The 25901-nt window shown below is 50.2% G+C and overlaps 2 protein-coding genes across 11 annotated transcripts in view; one reads left to right on the top strand and one right to left on the bottom strand.

Moving 5' to 3' along the window:
• LOC102933596 (NFX1-type zinc finger-containing protein 1) overlaps positions 1-4987 on the top strand; it is a 36447-nt gene extending 31460 nt beyond the window's left edge. The window contains exons 14-15 of the mRNA XM_043541899.1: positions 1301-4298; positions 4929-4987. Of these exons, the coding sequence (XP_043397834.1) occupies positions 1301-4298; positions 4929-4987 (3057 nt within the window). The remainder of the gene's footprint in view (positions 1-1300; positions 4299-4928) is intronic.
• A 2536-nt stretch (positions 4988-7523) lies between these two features.
• LOC102933829 overlaps positions 7524-25901 on the bottom strand; it is a 113341-nt gene continuing 94963 nt past the window's right edge. For 8 of the 10 annotated variants that reach the window (XM_037891786.2, XM_037891788.2, XM_037891787.2 and 5 more), the window contains 3 exons: positions 24836-24980; positions 24330-24378; positions 16013-17788 (listed from right to left, as the gene is read on the bottom strand). In XM_037891786.2, the coding sequence (XP_037747714.1) occupies positions 17646-17788; positions 24330-24378; positions 24836-24980 (337 nt within the window). In that variant the 3' untranslated portion in view covers positions 16013-17645. Of the gene's footprint in view, positions 8305-16012; positions 17789-24329; positions 24379-24835; positions 24981-25901 lie in introns of those variants that run through there. The other 2 variants (XM_037891789.2, XM_037891791.2) reach the window with 2 other exon arrangements.

Raw genomic sequence — 25901 nt, 5'->3', positions numbered from 1 at the left:
AAGCTGTTAACAAGCCCAAGGTAGAGCAAGAAACCAACTGCAGGGCTCGTTTCTCCCATCCTTCTGCCTTGACTCACCGAAGGAGCCTGCCACGTGCGCCTCAGGGCAGTGTTTATTTATCAGTCTAGGTTTCCTCTGGATCCAGATGAAGCCAACAGGACCGGCTGGTGGAGACTCTGTTGGGTCCTGTGACTGGGGCATTGTGAGTGCAGCTATTTCTGCCCCACTTAGCCCTGTCAGGCAGCACTGCAGCCCCATGATGCAGTGAATGGGGGAGTTGCCCAGGGCTGGCTTGTTTCCTTCGGTTTCTTCTCATCCTCATCTGTAGGGCTGGCTGGAGAATGCAGGGAAAAAATATCCCAAAAAACGTTTGAGGAGATTTTGAACGTTCAGCGATTTCTGGCTGCTCGGGAAGCTGGAGGGAAACAAGGAAACGTGCTCAGCTAACCATTCAGGGAGGATTTCTGCAAAACAATTGAAATTTCAAAAACTTTTCCAACCAGCCGTAGTCATTTTTCTGTGTGCGCGCCTAGGTGTCTGGTGTGGGGGCCCTTCCTTCTGGCTGGGGAGGCCAAGGGGAGTTTTAATGGTTAATATACACACACGAAAAGAGGCGCTTTGAAGGAAAAATAAACACATGGGGTGCCCTAAGCACTAAATCCTCCTTCCTCCCAGAGGGAACAGGCTCCTTCATGCTCATCCTCTGCACCTTGGTTTTAAACAAGTCTCAGACCTGTAATTCTATGCTACCGCTGAGGTGTGACCGGCAGCGTCAGGAACTGGGATATGAACCCGTCTCCATGGGAGATGAGCTGCAAACAGGCAAAGCCCAATGACTCATATTTAGACTAGTTTCTCCTGCCTACCCCGAGGGTTAGTGGTAGTTCAGTTTTTGCATGGAATTTCTCTTCACTGCTCCTGGAAGCGCGCCCTATTCTGTAGCCGCCAGCAGTGGGCAAGGTGCTTCACAGGGGACTCAGAAGAGAGGCCAAATGCTTCTGCTCTAATACTACCGCAGAAGCTGCGGGCAGGGCGCCATTCGCGGCCCACAGTAACAGCAGCTCGCAGGGTAAGCAGCCTAGCGTTACTGGCACAGAATGGCCGCTCAGTCCCTCCCCTCGGCTGCGGCCGAATGAGCTGGTACCACCTGTAAAGCTCTTTGGGACAAAGGGGGTTAAAGGAATAGCAAGAGTTACAGGGCGGTTACTGGATCCCAGCTCCTTTGCCTCGGGTGGGACAGCTCTGCCTCCTCCCACTCATTTTAAGAAATGCTCAGTGTGCCAACTCTCCCTGTCTGCAGGGCGTGGAGAGCAGCGTCTTCTTCATCCAGCACACAGCGGCCGAGAGCCACAGCGCTGACTCCGAGAGCTACAGGAACGAGTTTGAGGCTTCCTTCCTGGTCTCATTGAGCAGATACCTCCTGGATCAGGGATACGACCAGAGCCAAGTCACCGTTCTGACCCCCTACCACGGCCAGGTGCTGAAGATCCGCACGCTGATGAGGCGCAGGGACATGGGAGAGGTGGCTGTCCACGCCGTGGATGACTTCCAAGGGGAGGAGAATGACATCATTCTTCTCTCGCTGGTACGAAGCAACAGAGAAGGGAGGATTGGTTTCCTCCAGGATAAAAATCGGCTCTGTGTGGCTTTGTCACGGGCCAGGAAGGGATTCTATTGCATTGGAAACCTAGCCGGCATTGCAGCTGGGTCCAACAGCAAACTGTGGAAAGATATTCTACGTCTCCTAAAGAGAAATAAACTTACCGGGGAAGGGCTGACGCTGGTGTGTCAAAATCACCCCGATACCAAGACAGTGGTGAAGGAGAGTTCGGACTTCAGTAAAATCCCTGACGGAGGCTGCACGCTCCAGTGCCAAACCCGGCTGGAATGTGGCCACCCCTGCGTGCGCTGCTGCCACCCACACGACAGGGATCACGGCCTATACGTTTGCCAGTTCCCGTGCTCCAAGCTGTGTGAGCTCAACCACAGGTGTCCCAGAAAGTGCAAGGAACCTTGCGAACCTTGTTCCGTGGAAGTGGAAAAAGTCATTCCAAAGTGTGGGCACCTCCAGACAGTCCCCTGTCACATGCCAGCTGATCACTGGCTCTGCCAGGAGCCATGCAAGCAGCTTCTGGAATGCAAACACCCATGCACGCGCCGCTGTGGGGAAGCCTGCAGCACCTGCAGGTGCAAGGAAATGATTGATGTTACTCTGCCCTGTTCTCACGTAATGAGAACGGAATGCTACAAGCAGAAAATGCCTCCGATCTGCCTTGAGACATGCAAACAGAAACTTGAGTGTGGACACCACTGCAAAGGAAACTGCTATGAATGTGTGCAGGGCAGGCTGCACGTCCACTGCCGTAACAAGTGCACAAGGGTCCTTCTGTGTTCCCACCAGTGCCAGGAATCGTGTTTTGAGAACTGTCCTCCATGCAAGAGGAAATGCTCCAACAAGTGCCGACACAGCCGCTGTGATAAGCCCTGCGGGGAGATCTGTTTCCCCTGTATACAGCCCTGTTCCTGGAAATGCAGGCACTACCGGTGTACGCAGCTGTGCTCCGAGAGGTGCAATCGCCCCCGCTGCAATGAGCCCTGCCAAAAATCACTCAGCTGCAGCCACCCCTGCGCAGGCCTCTGTGGAGAGCCGTGTCCTCCCAAGTGTCGCACATGCCACAGAGACGAGCTGACAGAGATTTTCTTTGGGGCGGAAGACGAGCCGGATGCCCGTTTCGTTGTCTTAGAAGACTGTGGACACGTTCTGGAGGTGCAGGGCCTGGATCGCTGGATGGATGGTGAGCCAGACAACAGTCAGACCCAACACGTCCAGCTGAAGGTGTGCCCCAGATGCGCGACACCCATCCAGCACAACACGCGTTACAACAACGTGATCAAGGCCATACAGCAAAAAATCGAGGCGATCAAATTGAAGATTCAGGGAAACAGGGAAGAACTTGAAGTTGGAAAGCAGCAACTGCTCCTTCGGCTGAACAGCGACAGAGACCTCGTGGCCTGGGCGGGTATGGAAAGAAGCATTATGAACACTGTCTCCCGTCAGAGCCTTCTGGACTTGGAGAACACCCTAAATTTCTTCGCAAGTCTCTCCAGATTGAAGCAGCAGGCACAGAAGTGCACAGTGGCGAGAGAACGCAACCTGAAAAGGAAGATAGAGGCTGTGGAGCGCTGGCTCATCAGAAACAGACACGCCTTCACGGCGCAGCAGCTCAGGGAATGCAGGAATGAGATCACGAGGATATCGTACCTGGGAAACATCTTCGAGCGGCTGAGTGGCTACGAAAACAAACAAGCGTCGTTATCCACCGAGGCCGTGGCACTTGCTAACGAAGCCATAGGCGTCCTCCAGCGGCAGGACCCTTTCACCCAGAGTCGGGAGGAATCTCTCCAGAGGGTGCTGGAGAAGATTGAGGAGTGGCTTCCTGCTACAGGACTGCAGCTCTCCGAGGCAGAGAGGGTCATGATAACAGAGGCCATGCAATTCGGCAGGGGCCACTGGTACAGATGCCCTCAGGGCCATTTGTACACTATTGGGGAATGCGGCCGCCCAATGCAGCAGAGCAGCTGCCCCGAGTGTGGAGCTACCATTGGGGGGCAAAACCACGCTCTCACTCGGGATAACGTCGCCGACGATCAAATACTGGAACCCGCTAGAGCACAGGAGCGAGAACCACGTCTACAGGATAGTATCTTAGCTCTGCCCAACTCCAGCGATCAGCCATGGTCACCCACCTGCTGCCCGCCCAGCCCCCACCCTCAGCCGGACTCGCCGCCCCCTCCCCTGCCCAGCCCCCACCTTCAGCCAGATTCACCGCCCCTTCAGACACCCAGCCCCCACCCTCAGCCGGACTCGCCGCCCCCTCCCCTGCCCAGCCCCCACCTTCAGCCAGATTCACAGCCCCTTCAGACACCCAGCCCCCACCTTCAGCCAGACTCGCCGCCCCCTCCCCTGCCCAGCCCCCGCCCTCAGCCGGACTCGCCGCCCCCTCGCCCGCCCAGCCCCCACCCTCAGACGTACTCGCCGCCCCCTCCCCTGCCCAGCCCCCACCTTCAGCCAGATTCACTGCCCCTTCAGACACCCAGCCCCCACCCTCAGCCAGACTCGCCGCCCCCTCGCCCGCCCAGCCCCGGCCCTCAGCCAGACTCGCCGCCCCCTCGCCCGCCCAGCCCCGGCCCTCAGCCGGACTCGCTGCCCCCTCGCCCGCCCAGCCCCGGCCCTCAGCCGGACTCGCCGCCCCCTCGCCCGCCCAGCCCCGGCCCTCAGCCGGACTCGCCGCCCCCTCGCCCGCCCAGCCCCCACCCTCAGCCAGACTCACCCCCCTCTCGTCCACCCAGCCCCCCACCCTCAGGCCGACTCACCAATCCAGCTCCCCCTGCCTGCCAGCCTTGCCAACCCCTCAGCCCCCCAACCCCCCTGCCAGCTGGCCTTGCCAACCCCCTGCCTACTGTCAGGCACCGCAGGCCTCGAACCCAGGCCCGTGGGCGCGCCAAGCGGGAACCTTACTCCTTCCGCCACCGCGCGGCAAGGCAGGGAAACGGCTGCTAACGCTCCCCCTGCTGCGTCAGCAAGGTCCGGGGACTAACAGCAGCTGCTGATTGGACACCACTGGGCATAAAGCTTGGTGTGCCTGGGCCACCCCTTGCCTGAGCAATCTGGCCAGGCCTGGCGCTGACCGGGCCCCTACAACCAAGTTCCTGGCTCCTTGCCCACTTCCCCCTCCTTATGCCTCATCCTGAGCCCAGTTACTGACGCCGGCCTTCACACCTGACGTGGCTTCTGACTCTGACTTGTCCTGCCACCCTTGGTGTGATTCCTGCCCACGAGCCGACTCTGCTCTGAGCTTTGCCCGGTAGGTGGGACTGCCCGTGTATGGGTCCTGACAGTTTGCTCAGACCACCTCGGTCTCTTCTAGGCCTTGTTGCTGAACCCCTGAACCGAGTATGGACACTGCTGGGTCTTCCGCCACACTGAAGCCCCAGGGGCCTGTGCGTCTGCGGGAACACATCACTGTCCTCCAGGCTGAGAACCAGAGCCTGAGAGATCACGTATGGCAACTGCAGACAGAAAATTTCTCCCTGTGGAAACACATTGCAGCTCTCGGAGCAGCTGCAGGTACCCACGTCTCCCCTTGTGACACCAGCTAGAGTTCCGCTCGCAGAGAGATACCATGGCACCATCTGCAAGTTTTGCATGTTTATTACCCAATGCAGACTCCTGTTTATGCTCCAACCCCAGGAATATGCCATGGACCAGGTCAAGGTGGGGCAGCTACTTAACTTGCTTACTGCAGAGGCCCTAGCATAGGCTAGAGCAGGATCACCCCATGCTGACATGCTGGGCTTCTTTCCTGCAAGCATTTGCGACAAATCAGCTAAAGCTCACACGGCAGAGACTGCCTTACATATGCACCGGGAAACTCTGGGGTTGGCCCCTTCCTATGTCGCCCAGTTTAGACACTTGGCCACAGACAGCCTCTGGAATGATGTCACACTCCTCCATCAGTTTCAGTTCAATCAGTGTGATGAATTAAAGGACGAGCTGACATGGGTAGGCTCTCCTGCCAAGTTGGAGGCTTTTATGGACCTGTGTATCAGGACAGACACCAGGCTTCATGAATGACAAATGGAACGCAGGAAGACTCCGTCTACATTCTGCACCTGCCCAAGATTCAGCCCTCAGACTCAAGGAAGCCTGGCCCTGGTCAAGCCCACACAGATAGATGTGGTGCAGCCCCACCTGTCTCCAGGCATGTGAGTGCACCAGAGATGGGAAAGCCTGTTTCTCCTGTGGAGGAGCGAGAGACACAGCATCCATGAGCCTGACCAAAATCTCCACCAGCTTGATGATGGGAAAAGATTGGCCCCAGGCTCAGCTAAGGTCCCGACTTGAGTTTGGGCACCACCACTGACAGATCCCAAGGGGATTCCTCCCCACTTCTACAAATTCCCCTGCAATTGCAGATCGCACAGGACACGTGGGTCCTTCCTATGCAAAGGGCCTTGACTGACTCGGGAGTGGGGGATAATTTCATGGATTTTTTCACAGCCCAATGTCACATTCCAGGGTGCAATCTGGACCAGTGAGGGGCTGTGTCAGCACCTGCCCTGCAATCTTGGGTGCCTCACAACGCTTTGTTGTAGCTCCCAGCCTAAGCCACTCACAAACAGCCTGCCAGTCACACCCTGAGTGTCTGTGTAGCCACAGCCCTGGGCCAGCAGCTCTGACCCCCACAGCCTGCCAGCAACACACCAGCCGCAACTGTGGCTTCCAGCAGCCTTGGTTACTAACTGCAGGGTGACCCTAGCACACTCCCAGTCCCGAATTTCCCCCCAAAAGAGGTATTTTGCACAAGAGCCCTGCGTGGGACTATTTTTTTAATCCCACTCCCGCTGCAAAGACCTTAGATCCCGCAAATCCCACAAGAAAGACTGATTCCCCCAAGCTCCTGAACCCCCCCCCCCACCGCTCCAAAAGGTCAGTTAATATTATTTACAGTAACTCCTCACTTAAAGTCGTCCCGGTTAACATTGTTCCATTGCTTCGTTGCTGATCAATTAGGGAACATGCGCGTGTAAAGTTGTGCAATGCTCCCTTCTAACGTCCTTTGGCAGCCACCTGCTTTGTCCACTGCTTGCAGGAAAAGCAGCCCTTTGCAGCTAGCTGGTGGGGGCTTCGAACCAGGGTGGGCCGGCAGCCCCCCGATCAGCTCCCCGCTCCCCTAAGTTCCCTGTGCAATAGCTGCCCAGCAGGTTAGCAATTGCCGGGAGTTCAGCTGTCCCTCCCCCACTGCCCTGTGCTGCTCCTGCCCTCTGCCTTGGAGCTGCTCCCAGAGACTCCTGCTTGCTGTATGGAGGAAGGGGGGAAGAGGGAGGCTAATGTCAGAGTGTCCCCCTCCACCCTGCTCCTGCACCCCGCTTACCCCATCTTCCATAGAGCAGGGAGCACATATGACAGGGCTCAGAACAGAGGGAGCTTCTAGGCAGTAGCTGCTGTCTCAGGTCTCAGCAAGCTGATTTAATTAACAAGGCAATGTACTTAAGCCCGGGGTCAGCTACTTAAAGGGGAAATGCGCATCTTTCTCTCTCAGACAGGGTGTGCGTCTCTGTGTGCTATGCTTCCTCCCCTCCCTCCATGCTTGCTGCCTTGGAGAGTGTGACTACATTAACAACGAGTTAACCCTTGAGGGCTCAGCCAAATGCTAGTTCATCATTTAGCAGTAAGGCATTCCCTGGGAAACATCCCACCCTCTGACTTCACCACTTCAACTCAGCTTCACAATCATCATCGCTGTGTACCAGTATTAAATTGTTTGTTTAAAACTTATACTGTGTGTGTGTGTGTGTGTGTGTGTGTGTGTGTGTGTGTGTGTGTGTGTGTGTGTATATATATATATATATATATATATATATATATATATATATATATATATATATATGTCCTAACCCCCTCATTTACATTAAATCTTACGGGGAAATTGGATTCACTTAACATTGTTTCGCTTAAAGTCGCATTTTTCAGGAACATAACTACAACGTTAAGTGAGGAGTTACTGTATATGGAAACAGAATTCAGACATAAGTTTTACCACTAAAAGAATAAAGCAAATCATGCTTAAACCATGTAAAAAACCCCTTTAACTCCTGTGATGATAGACATCAAATCGCTTTCTATTCCTCGCTAAAATTTAAATATTAAAACCTTTATTTAAAAAAATTTTTTAGCGTTTCTCTGCAAACTACCGCAGACTGGTTTTTTGCTCCCCGAGTCCCGCCCGCAACAAAGTACATTTTACCTGCTTCCGCTATTATGGCAGTGGGTTCTGTGGGATCCCAGTCCCGCTACAGGACTCTCTTCTGCATGGTCCAGCTTCTCCTGGACAGTTCAGATAGTAAAGGTCAAGGGTCAATATTCTACAGTTTTCTACCTTCACCAGAGTTACCAAACAGCTCAGTTTAACCACTGGATTAGTTTAGGTTTATAAAACAAGTTTATTTACCTACAGAGATAGTGATTAAGTGAGTACAAGTATAGGGCATTAAAGTAAAAGATGGTTACAAGAGAAATAAAGACAAAAATACTTTTTAGTAGCTAAAGCTTAACTTACACTTGGTTCAGGGTAAAGAAACTTACACTTGGTTCAGGGTAAACTCCTACCACATGTTCTCAGCAACGCTGCTGAGCAAAATCTCATGTCAGGATCTGCCTCCAAAGTCAAAGGGCGAGATGAGATTTTTCAGCTGCTCTGTGTAAGGAAGACGGCACTAAGAGCGCTGCATGGCCACCACCAGCTGAAGCAGGGAGAGATCGGAATTAAACTTGTTGGCAGGGTCAGGGTTAGGGTCTACTTAGACATGGATAGTTTACAAGTGTAGAGGGTTAATAGTTAAAGATCGTTTTAGGTGGCTGCGGCTAGCGATAACAAGGTGGCGGTCACAAGCAGTCACAGTTAGAGAAATCCAGAATGGAGGTCTGGGAGCGATTCGGCCAATAGCAAGTAGGGAGGCTGAGGTGAAATAAAGATCACTCCAGAACCTGAAGGGAGAGGTCAGTCAGGCAAGATGCAAGTCTTCAATCAGGTCAGTCAAATAAGGCACAAGTTTTCAATCAGGTCTAGCTTTGATTGACAGATAGAGGGCTTAAACCTGATTGGTAGGAAAGCTTATGACTGTAAAAATAACCAATTCCAATAGGCCAAAATCTGTATATAAGGCAGAGAGCTGACACTCTTGAGTCAGAGAGTGGAAGGTACTGGTGTGTGTATAAGCAGCAGAAGAATCAAGAATAAAAAGAAAAGACCAAAAATCACTTTAGAAGAGGTAAGCAGTAACAACGGAGCAGTGTCAACACTGGTAACAGTGACAGAAGAGAAGGCGCTCTCAGGGAAAAGAAGATAGAGAAAGTAAGCAAAATAACTCTCCTATAAAGAATAATTAAACTGTGTGAATGTAAGTGTTTGGGATAATAAAGCTGGATGTCTTTGTGTTTGTTATGATTTAGATGTTTAAGGATTTGCTGTCAGTGTTCTGTGAGTGACTGGTCATCACATATGGAATGTGACCACTTGAAGCAATTTAAAAACTGTATGATATTGCAATTTTGAATACTTAAAGTCAATTAGCACAGATACACATTATGCCTTAAGAAAATTTATGGATTCTTTATTTTCTTAATAAATTTATTTTATTAGGGAATATTGTGTTAATAAACAATATTTTTGTTTTCAAAGAATACTGTCTGAGTGTCAATCCTTTGAGCAGAAGACTGGATCCGTGTCCTTCCAAGGATCAACAGAGCTAGTCTGTCCTGGGGAGTCCTCCACAGGTTGGAGAGAAACCCCCTGGCAAAACCCTGGCAAATCCTCTAAAGTGGGCCCACCCCCTTTTACCTACCAAAATAGACAAATGAATAGACTGAGTTATTGGAGTAGGCAGGCCATTGAGGGGTGACTAAAGTCTTATTGGGGGTGGGGGGGTTATCAGGGCTGGTTCCAGGAAAAGGATTCAAATAGAGAAGTGAACAAAACCAAAGGTGTGGGCTGGGCTGGAGGAAAGAGAATGACCTGTAGGTGTTAGGTGCTGGGCATGCCTGGAGGGAGAGGAGGCAGAAAAGGATGCCACCGTGGTCAGAGAGATGGTTTTTAGATTATGACCCCACAACAGAACGGGCAAGAGCAAAATATCTGCTCCTGAAGAGCAAACCAGCTAGAGCACCTGGTCCCGAGTTGTGCTGACAAGAAGAAAACATTAAGAAGTCTAATTTAAAAAGTTCTTCAAGGACTTTGTGAAGGAAAAAGGGTAGATCATGGAGTCCTGCACCCAGCTCCCCCCAGTGACACAGTAAGCCTTCAGGCCTCCAGATGCAGAAGGACTTAGGAAGAAGATGCAGGACAAAGGGCAGGTAAAGGAAGCACTCTCTGATGAAGGATGGACATACCTAGTACGACAGAGTAAGAACAAAAGGCACGGGACCATCCACTCCTCCCTTCCTCCATCTTTTTGCTTTTTATTTACTGATTTTAGTTCCTCTTGGATTCTGTAGTTAGGGTGAGGATTTTCCAGCGTGATTTTTGGGAGGCTCAGCTCTCTTCCCTCAGGGCTGGGGAATGGGCTCTCCAAGTACAGCTGACAGATTGTGCTTTATTCACTTTGTTCTGTCCTCTTATTCTCAACAACACCTAAAGTGCGTTTAATTGAAGCTCTGTAGGAAGAAGCATGTGACACACTATGGCATCCTAGATGCTATAGTAATACAAATAATAATTTAGTCAATTTAATCTCACACCAAAGTGACTAGTACCTCCACATATAAACAAAATGACACATGCTCCTTAAGAACTGGGCAGGTAGGAAGGATGCAACCAGCTGTTTAGACCTAAACAATCTAGAAGCCAACAGCCATCCCACAGAAGCCACGCTGACCGCGAGAAGCCACCCAGAGGATTGAGGTGCATTGTGCTAGGTCCTGTGTACGCCTGGAGGACAGGTGTTAAACGTAGGACTTGCCCATGGATTCAGCCTGCACTGATGGATTGATGTGGCCCTAACTCTTTTAAAATGATGATCACAGACACGCACATCATGGTTGCCAGGTTAACATTCTAATTAAGAACTGAGAGGAACAGGAGATGGCACCATCCTCCAGCGCTCACAGACAACCTGGAACAATGAGCCCGATCCTGGTCCCTGCCCCAACCACTCTGCCCCACACTCACCCCTTCGCCCACTCCCTTTAGTTCTTGTTAAGCTCTCCCGCGTAGCTCTCCTGGCCTCTAAGCTGTCTGGGGCAGAGTGGTCGCTCCCCATTCTGTAAGGCTCCCTGAGATGGATTTGGCCTAGTCCCGGTTTAAGTATGGGAAGTTGACCAGCCATAGTTGAAGGTGAGGGAAGTATGCCTACACAGGCCCTGGGGTGCTTCTGTGACTGCCCTGAGCATCCCCAGACCAATGGTTAGACACTTCCCAGCTCAGTGTGACTGGCCAGTTTTGATGCACCAGTTGCCTCCCCCTTCCTTTTGGCATTTTTTTTCTGGGTGCACCTGGCATCTTGCTTGGGTGATGCAAGGCAGGGAGCATTGCCCAGCATCACTGCCTCACACTGGATCATTTCACTTTCTTCCCTCTTTTGCATGTGTCGTTCATAAATACAATGGTTGAGTTCTCTCCCTTTGTGTGGTGGTGTACAATCAACAAAACCAAGGCCCTGGCAAGAGAGCCACAGGCTAATTTGATTACAACATCCTGAAAAATCCTACCCAATCCTCACGACAGGCACGGGCCAGCTCCTTCAATCATCAATCAGTAGTGCCACCGCTTGCTTTTCCAGCAAAAGGGATACAGGCCCAAATCACAGGTCACAGCCCAAAACAGTCCATTAATTAAACTAGCCAGAACTCAAGCAAGATTGTGTGTTCATCCCCTGCCCGCCGTATCTCTGCCATAGAGCTGCTAACGTGGGGGCAGCCAAATCACAGCGTCGCCAACCCCAAATGTCCAAAAATCCTGAGTCAGGCTCACCAAAAATCGTGAGAGTTCATTAATTTTTATCATTAAATTTATCATTAAATCATTAAATTTACGAGATTATGTAAAAACAACAGATTTGGGGCGCTTTTTATTCGCCTCCCACTGTTTGAGCTTTTCGGGTGCACGGGGGTCACGTGTTGAAGCTTTCCCTGCAACCACGAAGGCTAGAAACTTACTTTTTCTTTAAGGACAAAGGCTGAAGTCAGCTGGGCTTTAAGGAAAACAATAATTATCATAAGACTCAAGACAAAATCATGAGTTGGCAACAGTGAAATTAGCTTGAACACAACTGATCTCCCCTGCCCCAAGCAGCAGCCTGCTTCAGCGGGGGACCAGCCCCTGCTCACCAATGGAATCAGTACAAATGGAGACTAGGGACACCATCCCTGCCCATCCTGGCTAAAGCCAACGATGAACCTATCCTCCATGAATTTATCTAGTCCTTTTTTGAACCCTGTTATAGTCTTGGCCTTCACAACATCCTCTGGCAAGGAGTTCCACAGGTTGACTGCGTTGTGTGAAAAAAGACTTTTGTTTTAAACTTGCTGCCTATTAATTTCATTTGGTGGCCATAGTTCTTGTGTTATGAGAAGGAGTAAATAACACTTCCTTATTTACTTTCTCCACACCACTCATGAGTTTATAGACCTCGATCACATCCCCCCTTAGTTGTCTCCTTTCCAAGCTGAAAAGTCCCAGTCTTATTAATCTCTCCTCATAGGCAGCTGTTCAATACCCCATATCATTTTTGTTGCCCTTTTCTAAACCTTTTCCAATTCCAACATATCCCATAGTATTCAAGATGTGGGCATACCATGGATTTATAGAGAGGCAATATGATGCTTTCTGTTTTATTCTCTATCCCTTTCTTAATGATTCCCAGCAGTCTGTTCGCATTTTCGACTGCCGCTGCACATTGAGTGGAGGTTTTCAGAGAACTATCCACAATGACTCCAAGATCTCTTTCTTGAGTGGGAACAGCCAATTTAGACCCCATCATTGTATAGGTATAGTTGGGATTATATTTTCCAATGTGCATTACTTTGCATTTATCAACACTGAATTTCATCTGCCATTTTGTTGCCCAGTCACCCAGTTTTGTGAGATCCCTTTGTAGCTCTTCACAGTCTGCCTGGGACTTATCTTGAGCAATTTTGTATCATTTGCAAATTTTGCCACCTCACTGTTTACCCCCTTTAGTGGTATCTATAGATCACTGGCAACTTGTTGCAATAGCCCCGGTAATGGCAGTGGTCATTCGGTGGAGAAGGCTGTTGTCAGTCGTTGGCTGCCTGTGTTCTCTCTGTGAGCTGAACCTGACCAGAGCTGGTACAGCACACGGACTGCTGCTCAGAGTGTAACTTTTGCTCACGTTGGTTCAGGCCTCGCACCAGGCCCCGTGCTCTCTCTCCCTATTACAAAAACAGAGGAGGAGTGACCACCTCATCTGAGGATGATGCAGAGGCACCCATCAGGACCTGCGAACCCAGTTCCACTCCTCCTAGTCTACTGACAGAACCGGGAGGCGAGGAGCAGTGGGACTCCTGATAGGGGCGCAGATATCTGCCATAAGGAACTCACAGATCCCAATAATGCAAGAAAGAGGGATCGATTGGTTGCAGGAGAACCCCAAGGAAATCTGTACCAGCAGTCCCTGGGGGAGAAGGGGTGTCGTATCCAGCAAGATGGCGAGGGTAACCCTGTCACGGAGTCCCCGGGCGATGCTCTGGAACTGCTCCCCATGAAGCCAGTCAGGACTCTGGGGAAGTCTCCTTTCTGTGAGCAGCCTGTCTGCAGGACACACAGCTCACACAGCTTCCACCTTCCTGGGTCTGACCTCGGAGCATTCAGCATCCTCTGCCCCTCCGTGCGCTTCCCACAGTGAGTCCGCTCAGGCGGGGTCCTGGGGAAGCCAGAGGGTCCTGCCCCCCAACTCTGCAGTCAGACGGGACTCTCAGCCAGCCAGTAAAACAGGTTTATTAGACGACAGGAACATCGTCTAAAACAGAGCCTGTAGGTGCAGAGAACTGGACCCCTCAGCTGGGTCCATTTTGGGGGGGAGTGAGCCAGAAAACCACGTCTGCACTTCACTTCATGTCCCCAGCCAGCCCCAAAACTGACTCACTCTCCAGCCCCCCCTCCTCTGGGCTTTGTCCCTTTCCCGGGCCAGGAGGGCACCTGATTCCTTTGTTCTCCAACCCTTTAGCTCTCACCTTGCAGGGGGGAAGGGCCCAGGCCATAAGTTGCCAGGAAAAAGGGTGTCGGCCATTCTCTGTGTCCAGACCCCTGCACACAGCTGCCCTCTAGGGCTCTGCAAGGATCGCGCACCCTTACCCCACCACCGAGATACTTAAGAACTGCATGGGGGAAACGAGGCACCCCCACGCTATTCAGAGGAAACATTAAGAACAGTCCGAGTTCGTCACAAACCCCTTGACTATCAGGGTTCAATTGCCTCAGAGAGTCATCTGAGTCCAAGACCTGCTCCACTGGTAGACGTGGTGCCGTTGGTACCGGGACACTCCTGCCAGATGGCCGGAAGGGAGACGGCTCCTGGGACAATGGTGCAGACTCCTCCTCCGGAGTAAGAACGTCCCTCAGGAGGGCTGGGCCAGAGAGAAGTGGAGACTACAGATAAGGGAGGAATACATCCTCTGGCGGTGTATAAGTCGCGGGACACCCTGGTGTTCAAGAGGTTCCCGCAGTTAAATCCGATTGACCTGGTTCATCAGCTGGTGTTTAGACAGACGAAGCGATACAGACAATCGGTCTGGACCTGCACTTGTAGATGGAACCAGTGAATATCTACCCTTATGCTTCAGTACCAAGGTGACCAACAGAACCAGCGGATCCTTCTTTCTATGTGTCTTGCACTCTGATCCAGGAGTCTTCAATAGAGTCAGTTTCTTAAGTTCCATATGTGACGTCTTACCCAAGCTGGACAGACTCAGGGAGGAAGTGTGTTTTTCATGGACAGTCCTCAATGGGGATCTGTCCTTACACCCAGGAGAGTGCTCTCTACCATCAAGGGCAGCCCTGAAAGAAGAGATCTTAGGCTTAGATGTTGAGGGCTTTGCTCCAAGGCACGTACTTGGAGGGGCACTGTTGATCAGTTAAGGCTGATTACAGGGGGTCTCCCTGGCCCAAATCGGAGAGGGGTCTCATAGCCTTCTCCATCACGTGACTCCATAGGTGAAACTCCCGGGCTTCTTGAGTTCTGGGTGGGAAGGAGCAATAGAGATATGCGCCTCACCCAGACAATATAGGCAACACTGATGTTCATCACTGATGGAGAAGGATCGAGGGACTCTGGGCATAGTCCTGGCGCTGGGGAGGCGTTTCCCAACCAGGGAGAAAGAAATACTCTAAACTGTACTGTAAACTTTAACTGCTAACTACTAATCTCAGAATATAACTATTTACAAATGCCTTCTTTATAGGTTATGCACCAAAGTGGAGGGCACAGTTCTGACTTGGGCCAGGCAGCGGTAAGAAGGAACTGGAGAGGTATCAACACACAGTCTCTTACACCCCGATCAGGAGCATGAGGAAAATGACTGCACATGTGCGGGCCAATGGACACTGCTCTGAAAAATTTCTGGACTTGGGTGCATGGCGCGCACTCATACCCACATTTAGAATACACTTAGAGACCATCAATCTATGAAGAATGTGCACCTAAGGGGTCAGATGGGTCTTCAATATGGAAGCTGAAGTCACCAAGGATGAGTGTGAAAGACTGGGAAGGTAAGAGAGCCAAGATCTGAAATCAAAGAGGAAGGCTGAGGGGGAGGAACTGGATGGACAGTAGATGACAGCAACATGGGGGGGGAGTGGAGAGTCAGGTACAGTGCTGTTCAAAAAGAGGAGAAAGTGGGAAGGGAGGGGGTGGAGGAGGGAGGGACTTGAAGCAGCAGGAACAGGAGAGAAAAAGCCCAACACCCCCACCCTGGTCTGTTCCAGGCAGGGAATGAGAGAAAAGAAGAGACCTCCTAAGAGGGCAACAGCAGAGGACATGGCAGACAAAGGGATCTAGGTCTCAGAAAGCCAAGAACTGGAGGGAACAAGATACAAAGAGGTCATGGATGACAAATCTTTTCAGAGAAGGAGTAGGTGTTCCAGAGAGAGTAGGTGTTCCAGAGACAGTGGGGAAGGGGGGGTGGGTGTGTGTGTGTGGGTGTGAGTGTGGTGGTCATTGGGAGATGAATATGGGAAATAGAAAGGGGGTTAAGGTAGGACTTGGTCTGTGCTAGTGGAAGGAAAGGAGAGATTAGTATGGAGAGGGGAAGAGAAGCAGGTAGGGATGGTGGGAACTGTAGAAAGGTGAGGGTACCAAGGATGGGAAAATGGAGCCAGTGGCGGGGAAGGAGGATGGATGAAGAATAGATGCAGTGACATCCACTCTCAGCATGTAACATGTCCCCGCCTCCTCTACACACACACACACTCACGTACAACCACCAATGCTTGTATACTTTTTTTGGAAGAATATCAAGTATTTTTATTTTATAAACACAAAAAGGCACAAATACAATGCATGATTCAAGCAATGCTAGAAATCATCATATTGGTATAAGGCAAAACAGTTTGTCAGTTGAAGTGATGCACCGAGAGACACTTTCAGTCAGGCTGGGTCTCTGACATCCTAGCAGTTTATCTGCTTTACCTCAAAGCGTCCTGCATTCAGTTAAAAACAAAAACAAAAAAACAACCCTGCCCAACAGCATGAAAATTCTTACAGCACTTGCAAATTTAGCAGCAGGCTGCACTACTCATCCTGCAGAGAGGCAGCATTGCAGGGAAAGGATGGAAACACATTAAAAAGGAGAAACAAGACAGTGAACTAAACACAAAGGGTGGGGGCAATACTATTAAACAGATCACTGTGCTCCATAGCTCTGTTCAGCAAAGACTCCATTATGAACCTAATCAGAACTGGGAATATTTAGAGAAAGCAAAACTGAACAGTTAATCCAGGAAGATTTAACTGTACTGCACAGATTCCTCTTCAACAAAATTCTCATCTTCATTGAGACCAGCTGCAAAGACCACTGAAATCATTGAGAGTCTCTACTTGATTTCAGTGGGCTGTGGATCAAGCCCCACTTGCATCCACTGCCACTATAACACTGCAGGGCTTTACGATACAGAAAAGTATAATCCGACTTCAGGCTCTCTCAGAAACAATGTCCTTATGGGACACAAAACTCAGCAATTTCTCACACTTGACACACAGTAACTCCAAGAACTCACTCTCACCAGATGGAAGTTTTGGTTACACCTCACCAGAAGGCCAGGGAGAGGTTTTAATGTAGATTAGCATAACCCCCTAAGTAAACAAAACACATTATCTTTTCAGGTTAGACCTTTCCTACTTTTTTTCCACTTCTGCTGAACTTCGAGCACAACCTGTCTGTATTTGAAAAGCTCCATAACAGGCAGGATAAGCTGATTCTCCAGCACCATCCTAACTCAATTTGGACTTCATCCATACCCTCAATTTACAAGGAACAACAAGAAGCTGTTCTTTATTGTTGCAGAAGTTTTCTGTTGATCAAATCACAATCTGTTTTCCTTTCCAAAAATCAGTGGGTCGATGCCTTGGATTAATTGCTTTGGATTAATATGTAGGCTACAGTGTCTTAGCATTTGACTCTATGCATTTTGGATGAGTCTTTGCCTGTTACTCTAAGTTTTTCTTTACTAATATAGCTTTCACTGGCAGAGAGCTGCTGGCTACACTCTAGAGTCAAGTGTCTTAGCAAAGAGGGAGTCCCGTGAATATCATTTCTGCATGCAGCTGACTCACTTCATTTCTCTTTCAAGAAACAGCCAACCATTGTCCAAATGGATACTTCAGCTTTGCTGTTGTATGCAAACGCCTCCGTTCTGAAAAGAGGCACTGATGCAGCAGGCTACTTCAGAGACGGTGCCCAGAACGCACTCCGTCAATCGTGTTAAATTATCAGCGTAAGATTACATGACAATCAGTTTCAGAATAATTTTTCAACAGGAAGGAGTCTATTTCTACAGCCTTTTGGTACTAATGATATATGTACATATATTGTGTGTATACAAGTCAGGTAACAGTCTTTGAATTATAACTAACTATTGTGGGCTCCATGAATCTTTTGCAGTGTGCGTGTTTCCATTGGTCTCCATTTTATCCACATCAGAACTGTTGTCTTCCTGAGCATTTGGATTTTGCCACTTTCCCCAAACACCCTCTTTGGCTCCGACATGAAGGATACCTTTATTGTATGCAAGAGGAGAACAAAACATTAGATTGAGACACACCAGTCCTGCTTTGGCACCTGTGAATTTTGGTGCTCTCGTTTGGTGGTTCCCAACCTTTTGCTGGAATCCCACTGGGGAAACACTAATGGCTGGGTGTGTTCTTCTGTTCGGTCCCCCTTGCAGCACCCTTTAAAACAACACTGTCTTTCCCCTCTGTCCATTCTCTTTCATCGGGTCTTTATCTGTCCCATCCCCTCCGCCTTTTTTGTCTTGCTTCTTCCTTGTGTGTATTTTTCTCTTTTTATTACTATTTTTTTTTAATTCTTATCTGGCAACTATCTATCCTCTCCCTAGTCCACAAAAAGACAGCTGTGCCTAACCTATGTACACATGAGCTGCTCCCAGCATTGGCTACAGCAGGGAGCAGTGCAGGGACAGAATGCAGCTCACTCTCTGGGGCCAAACAACTTTCCCTGCCTCCAGTTATTCCTCTTCTCTGCTGCCTTCCCCCTCAACAAGCCTTACGGTTCCCAAAGGGGTCCCACGTCCCAGTACTCCCGTCATTTACCACGATCAATGCTACCTGTGAAACACATGCAGGAGCCACCGACAGCTGAGGGGAAACAGGGTGTTAACATGTATGAGGGGCTGCTATAGAAAGCTCCTAGACCTGAACAATCCTCCTGACAGCCATGTCATAATTAAGACTGGCAACAGTTTGCAAAGAGCCACACAAAACTCTGGCTTGCAGCTAGTATGAAGATTTACTCCCGCTCGAGGCAAGCATTCCGCTGTGTAAAGCTCTGCTTACAATGGCATACAGCCCCTCAATGTAGGCGCACTCTAGTCCTGCTATTCCATGGGCATCTACTGAAAGTCCTCTTCACAAGGACCGGGTTAAAAAGAAAGATCACTCGCCTTTGCAGTAACCAACGTTCCTCGAGATGTGTGGCCCTTATTTGTATTCTACTGTGGTGCACGTGTGCTCTGTGCAACTGAGACTGGAAAATTCTTCCTAGTAGCGTCCTTTGGTCCTCACCTGTGCCCTGTATCTCTTTGTGCTCCAATCCGAAGACTTTAGGGGTGGTGTGGACTGAATGCCTCTCCAATACCTTCCGAGAGTGATTTGTGGTAGAGAAAGGATCTGACGCAGGAGAGGAGGAGGCTGGGTAGTGGAATACACATAGGAACCACATCTCAAAGAACTCAGGTCATTTACCTTACTGTTCTTTCTTCAAGTGATGGTCCCTATGTGTATTCCACTGTGGGTGACTCCCAAGCAGTATTCAGCAAGGAGGAGGGCGAGAGGACCTGTATTGCACCATCAACTCTAGGACCACTGTACCGAAGAACGCAACCGCAGAAGAGGCTTGCACCAGTGCAGAATGTCTAGTAAAGGTTTGCATAGAATTCCATGTTGTCACTCTACAGATCTCCAGGAGGGAAAAACCCTGAAGAGATGGCCCTGAAGCAGTCTGGGCTCTGGTCAAGTGAGCCCTCACTCTGACGAGTCATCATCCCTGCAAGATCATAGCAAAGGCACACAACCAGAAATCAGTTTGGAAAGACTGAGAGGAAACTGCTTCTCCTTTCATCTGCTCAGAAAAGGAAACCAAGAGTCTCAGATTTCTGGGAGGGTTCAGACCTTTGTAGGTAGAAAGCTATGGCTTGAGGGACATCCAGAGAGTGGAACTTCCTGTTCTCCCTGATGGCGTGAGGTTTTGGGGAGAAGACCAAAAGGTGTATGACCTGGTTAATGTGGAATTCAGAGGGAATCTTTGGAATGAACTTGCGGTGTAACCTCAAAACTACCTTACTCTAGGGAGCACTACACAGGGAGTCTGCCATAAGGGCCCTGAGCTCACCCACTCTTCTGGCAGAGGTGATTGCAGTCAGGAAGGCTACCCTCATATTCAGGTGAAGAAGGGAGCAAGGGGCCAGTGGTACAAATAGAATATTCATGAGTGTTGACAAGGCCAAGCTGAGGTCCCAAGACAGTGCTGGTTTCAATACTGGAGGAAAAGTTCTGGCAAGGCCTTTCAGGAATCTTAGGGTTGGGCTACACGTGCGAGTTAGAGCGCATTAAAGCAGCCCCAGGCGCCCTAGCTCACTACCCGTCCACTAGGGCGCTCCTGGTTCTCCACCTCGGTGAGAAGATTAACACTTGGTGCACCTTGGCTGAAACGCCTGGGCATCAGTGTGAACGAGGTGTTGCATTATTGCGCTCTGATCAGCCTCCGGAAACGTCCCCTAATCCCCTCAGGTCATATGGCCACTCTTCTCATTGTTTTTTAATCATTGTAGGAATGCGGATATGCCCTTTGAAAGCTCAGTTTCTGACAGCCAGCTGCTTATCTGCTCCGAGACAAAGCAACCCTTACTGTGGAATGCTGTGTGAGAGAGAGGGATGGGGGGGGGGGTCCTGTTGCTGTCTGAACTTACAAGACAGCATGCTGACAAGCTCTCAGCCCCCCAAAAACCCACACTCTCTCCCCCCCACATACACACAACACACTCCACCCCCCCCAATTTGAAAAGCACGTTGCAGTCACTTGCATGCTGGGATAGCTGCCCATAATGCACCGCTCCCAATGCCGCTGCAAGTGCCGCAAATGTGGCCACGCCAATGCGCTTGTTCCTGTCCGCATGGACAGACTGCAGCGCTTTCCCTACTGCGCTCTCCCAAGGCGGGTTTAACTCAAAGCGCTCTACATCTGCAAGTGTAGCCATGCCCCGAGCTGTAGGTTGGGTGAAGACTGAGTAGCCGTCAACCAGGAATTGGAAGGCGTTAATTGATGTCAAATGCACACACTGGAAACAGAGATAGCCCCAGATTCTTCAGGGAAAGAAGGTAGTCTAAGAGAGTAGGAATGTCCACATCCTCTGGGGTTATGTGCCGAAGTTGGCACCGGACAAAAAATCTCTTCCATTTAGGCCCACAACACTGTCTCGTGGGGAGTTTTCTGCTATTATGGAGTACGGATTGTACCTCCTTGGAGCACGATTCCTCTAAGCTCGTCATCCTTCCCAATACCAGGCTGTTAGTTAGAAGGATGCTGGGTTAGGATAGTTGATCCTACCTCTGTTCTGTGTTAGAAGGTTTGGAAATGGATGGATATGCATGCACGGGAACACTGACATCTGAAGGATGCTGGTGAACCAGAACTGCCTCAGCCTGTAGGATGCCATGAGAATCACCAACACACAGTCCTCCTTGATTTTCTTTAGGACTCAGGGCAAAAGGGTGGCGGGGTGGGAAGGCATACATCAGCAGCTCCAACCACTGAACCAGGAAAGAATCCCCTCTGGAATCGTGACCCCAAGCTGCTTGGGAACATTAGGTCGGGCATTTCTTGTTGTCCTTGGGCATGAAGAGATCCCACAATGGGAATCCCCACTGGAAGATGTTTTGTACCACCAAGTTGTGTAGTTCCCACTTGTGGTCCTGCAGAAGCTTGTGAGTGGAATCCTGGGCTTCCTCCAGAAGAATCTGAAGAGACTCTGGAATTCACACCTTGAAATTGCTTGTAGTCATTGGGTAGTGATGATGTGGCTGGTATCACCACCTCATCAGGGAATGTGGAAGAGAGTGCTGCATGGGGGTTGAGCCGTTCTGTCTGCTTGGGTTGATCTTCCTCACAGTACTCATGAGGGAGCTGAGGATACTCCCTTTGCAGTGATCCTTGTGTAGACGCCTGCAGAGATCCCTTTAAGTCAGGCGGTCTGCAGTAAGGATCCCAGGAACTCCTATGTCCAGGGGATGGGATCATAATAAGGAAGTGGTGACAAAGGGGAGGGTACCAGGAGAGTCTGGAGCCCCTATCTTGGCAAAAATTTACTCCTGGGGGAATTCCGCGCCACTGCAGGTGCGCATAATTAATGAGCAGTGCATACTTTAATATTGTTGCGCAGAAAAAAGCTTCTGCTGAAAAGTAGCTACAGTTCCATCTTTTGCCCACCAGAGGGTGCTGTGGCGATAGAACACAGCAGCAGCTCCCAGCCAGCTAGGGAAGAGAAAGAGCCTGCCTTCTTCGCAGCACCTGCCAGGTCAGGAGCTATGGAGAAACAGAGCATGGGGCGCTGGGTGGGGGGTTAGATAGGGGCTCACAAGGACTAATGTGGGAGGACAGACTGAGGCAGGGGCTGAATGGGAGTGGAGGCACAGGGCCACATGGTAATGGGGGATGGGGTGCAGAGCTACATAGGGATAGGGGGGTGGCTGGATGGGGGCACAGACACATTGGGACAGGGGGAGGGGGTATAGAGCCACACAGGGACAAGGCGTGGCTGGGTGAGGGCACAGAGACACATGGGGATGGGGGAGGGGGTGCAACACATGTGGACGGGGGTGCAAGGACACATGTGGATGGGGGGGAATGGGTGTCTGAGTGGGGGTGGAGGGACACATGTGCCTGACTGAATGGGTGAGGCTAGGGGTCAGCCAGGCTCTACATGGGGGAACACTCTCTAGCAGTCCCTCCTCGCCCCCCCCCCCCCCGAAAAACCTGTTCCATACTTTTCCCACCCATACCCAACAACCCTCCAAGTTCACACCCAGTCTCCTTCCCAGTAATTATTTCCCTCTCCCTCAGCTTCTCCGTTACCCCTCACTCCCCGCAGACTTTGCACTGCTTCTGTGGGGGTGCAGGAAATATGGTTCTGTATTGTAGTTTAAATCAATTATTACTCAGAGTTCTGTATTAATATGCTTAGTAAGGAATCTATTTGCCAAAATACATTTTCTGAATCTTTTTTGTTGTCTGTATTGTTACAGACACACTTGTTGACAAATATTTTGAAATAAATGACCAAAAATAATTGAAACTGGTGTGATTATATTGTGTTATTTTGACAAATAAAATATGCAGAATTTGAAAATATTGTGCACAGAATTTTAAAATTTTTATTACAGAATTTTTAGGCACAGAATTCCCCCAGGAGTAAACATTGCTTCTTGAAGCAGGCAGAGGGATACTGACTCAGTCTCTATCTCACCAGAAGAATAGGATTCTTCAGACTCCACGGATAAAGCCATTGACAGTACTGGCAAATGGTGCCTCAAAGGTATGGGTATCTCCTTATAGATCACTGGTTCCACAAGTATCAGCAACTCTGTGTTGGAATAAAAGCCAGATCCTCCAGGACAGTGAGCCCAGGTCTACTAGAAGGAGAGCAGGGGGGACTGCTACCTCCCAGTGGAGCTGACAGTAGTGATTTAAGTTGGGTGGTAGATGATGGAACCACCAAGTCCCTTTTGCTGCTGTGGTGCAGTGCTGACAGTGCAGCCGGTGCTCACTCCCTCCTGTTTCCAGTACTGGGGCTGGTCCTGCCCCTTCCGCAGCTGGCTGTTTAGGGCTGCTCTTGGCCCTCAGTATTGACAGATCAGCCCCTGGGTCCCAGTGAGCTCCGAACATACCAATACTGGGATGTGATTTGGAAGGTGGAGGAGAAGTGATTCTCTTTTCAGAGGCCTTAGGAGCGGACCTTTCCTGTTTCTTATGGGGTGTTTGATCTTACCCTCCTCCTGTCTCTTGTTAGAGTTCTCAGGCTTGGTATCAGACGATCCAGAGCTGGAGAGTGTCAGCCTGAAAGGGCATTACTACGGAACTGCTGACGATGCACAAGGGGGTCTGTGTTTGTGCGTGAGAGAGAGAGAGGGGGACAGAGAGAGGGATGTGGGATTGGACTGGGGCTTCACTGACTGCTCCATTAGGGTATCTTTGAAGCTGAAATTCATGGGATTGCCATGTTCAAGGTGGAAGTGAACAGCAAATATTGCACATGGAGAGAACGTGGGAGTCTTCAAAGCAATATAAAGCTAGAGGTAGGTCATGCAGGATTTAAAGCCTGGGATCTTAGGCATCCTGAGAACCCTAAATGTTATGGGGGAGAGACATGGGGGGAAAACCCAGACCACAAAACACTAACAAAATTAACTACTAAAATACTAGAACTAGCTATTTAAGACAAACTATTTACACCCCCATGCCCTCCTAGATTTTTTTTTAGCACGAATGCTTGCAAAAGCTGCAGACACCGAGGAGTTCGGTCTCAGACCGTAAGCTGTAGAAAGGAATTTGAGAGGCAGTCAATCCACACCTTCCCTTATGCCCTCGACTCGGAGCCCCAAGACACACAGGATGCAGGCACAGACCAATGGATGCTGCTAGTAAGAATTTTCCAGTCTCAGACACATGGAGCGCACGCGCACATAGGGACCGTCACTCGAAGAACCACACACTCGTCCATACACCTAACCAAACACATTCAGAAACAGAGTGGGGTCCTCTGAAATGGACCACTGAGAAGGCAATAAGCCAGTTAAGATTCAGACTGCAGCCACCCTTATCAATATGGAAGCAAGGCTCACAGAGATGACAAGTCCAGTGTAGTTTGCCTTGATCAGAGCAGACATGCTGAGACATGTATGCCCCACAGGCTGCATCTCTTAATTGATTGTAGACTGCAAAGGTGGTGAAGTTCCTGATTGGGCACATTTTGGGTGTCCCTTGCCTAGCAAGGACACAGTAACCATTAACAGTTGCCTTTGCTTACCTGCTGCACTTGGAATGGTAAACAGATCGCTTTCATCCTTCACAGTTACCTGAGGAAATAAACCAAGAGTTAAAGTTCAGTATACACCCAACAATATGAGCTCCCATGTCTCTCACCCTTCTCTTTACCAGCCACCACAGAAGTGGTTCATTTTTAATTAGCTGCTCAACTATGGCCTGTCAGACTCCAATAAATCAGAGAGGGCTGGGACCTATGTTTGCAAGGAAAGAGAAAGCCCTCAAGGTGGTGTTATAAAATAGAAGGGATGCCCAGGGCTCTGACAAGGAAACGAAGCTCTCATGTGGGAAGGCATAAGAAGCTCTCACCAGTAAAGATGCATGGAACTATGTTCCTAGTTAAGGATGAAATCCTCCAGACCAAAGTCAGTGTTCATAGTACTGCACAAGGTTCCAGTTGCATAACTCCCATGAAAACCACAGCCCAGCTGATGGGACTGTCATTGCCCCCCCACGACAGCTGTAACATTCTCCTAGCAGGCTGCTTACATGAGAGCTGGACGGTGCCTCAGACAGGGACGTTCCTGGAAAGGAGGTTGTATTCCACTCGTAAAACGCAGGTGCACGCTCTCTGCTTGCGTTCTGCGGGTGACTGGCCATGGCTGAGACCACCAGTCTGCCAGGAATGTGTTGGCTGAATTAGAGAAAATAAAAACATCAAGGAGGGGTATTTAAACAGCAGAAGGCTGAGAGAGATTAAAATAGAGGTCACGTCACCGCTAATTCGATACCCACTGGAAACATAGGCCTGGTCTACACTACACAGTTTTGTCAGCAAAACAGTGGAGGAGTACACACTACAGTGCAACTTTTGGCGGCAAAACTCTCTCATTTTGCCGAAAACCACCTTGACAAGAGGCGTAGAGATTTTTGTGGCAAAGTTAGAGTTATGAAGCGTCAGGGCAGACACTGTGTTCACCTGGCCTCCAGGAAGGATCCCACAGTGCCCACTGTGACCAGTCTGCTCACTATTTTGAACTCCACAGCCCTGCATCCAGCTACACAGGCACGTGCTCCTCCCCTTTCAAAGCTCCAGGAGCTGTGGAAATTCCTCGGTGTGCAGAGCTCACATAGCTAAGGCCCCCTTGAGCACTACAGCAGCAAACACACTCCTGCCTAGACTACAGGGGAGGGGTAGATCATCTTGGTCTGTAGGCAGACGAGGCTGTGGGAGAACTCAGAGGGAATCTCAGAATCATGAATGTGGAATCCTGCTCTCCTCTGCACTAGGAACACAGTGGCAGGTAGGCAGGGTGGAGGGCAGGAGAGACACTGCTGTGCAGAGCTGGGGGTTGATGGGGGGTGGTGTGTCCCCCTCCCCCGCCTCAGGATTAGTTGCTTCTGTCTGCTCTCTGAACTTAAAAGAGACAGCATGCTGACACTCACTCTCCCCCAACACACGCACTGTCTCTCTCTCCCCCCCCCGCCCCGTCACACACACTCCCCCGCTCCCGTCCCCCACTTCAGATGAAAAGCAGCTGGCAACCTAATAGGATGCCCATGGAAGGATGGGATTGAGAAACCTGCCCCATGTGATGGTGTACCTGCCCCATGA

Source organism: Chelonia mydas, chromosome 2 (assembly GCF_015237465.2).
Source record: "Chelonia mydas isolate rCheMyd1 chromosome 2, rCheMyd1.pri.v2, whole genome shotgun sequence".
NCBI classification, from domain to species: domain Eukaryota; kingdom Metazoa; phylum Chordata; order Testudines; family Cheloniidae; genus Chelonia; species Chelonia mydas.
The sequence above is the reverse complement of the archived record's forward strand: the minus strand, read 5'-3'. Positions and strand labels throughout refer to the sequence as shown.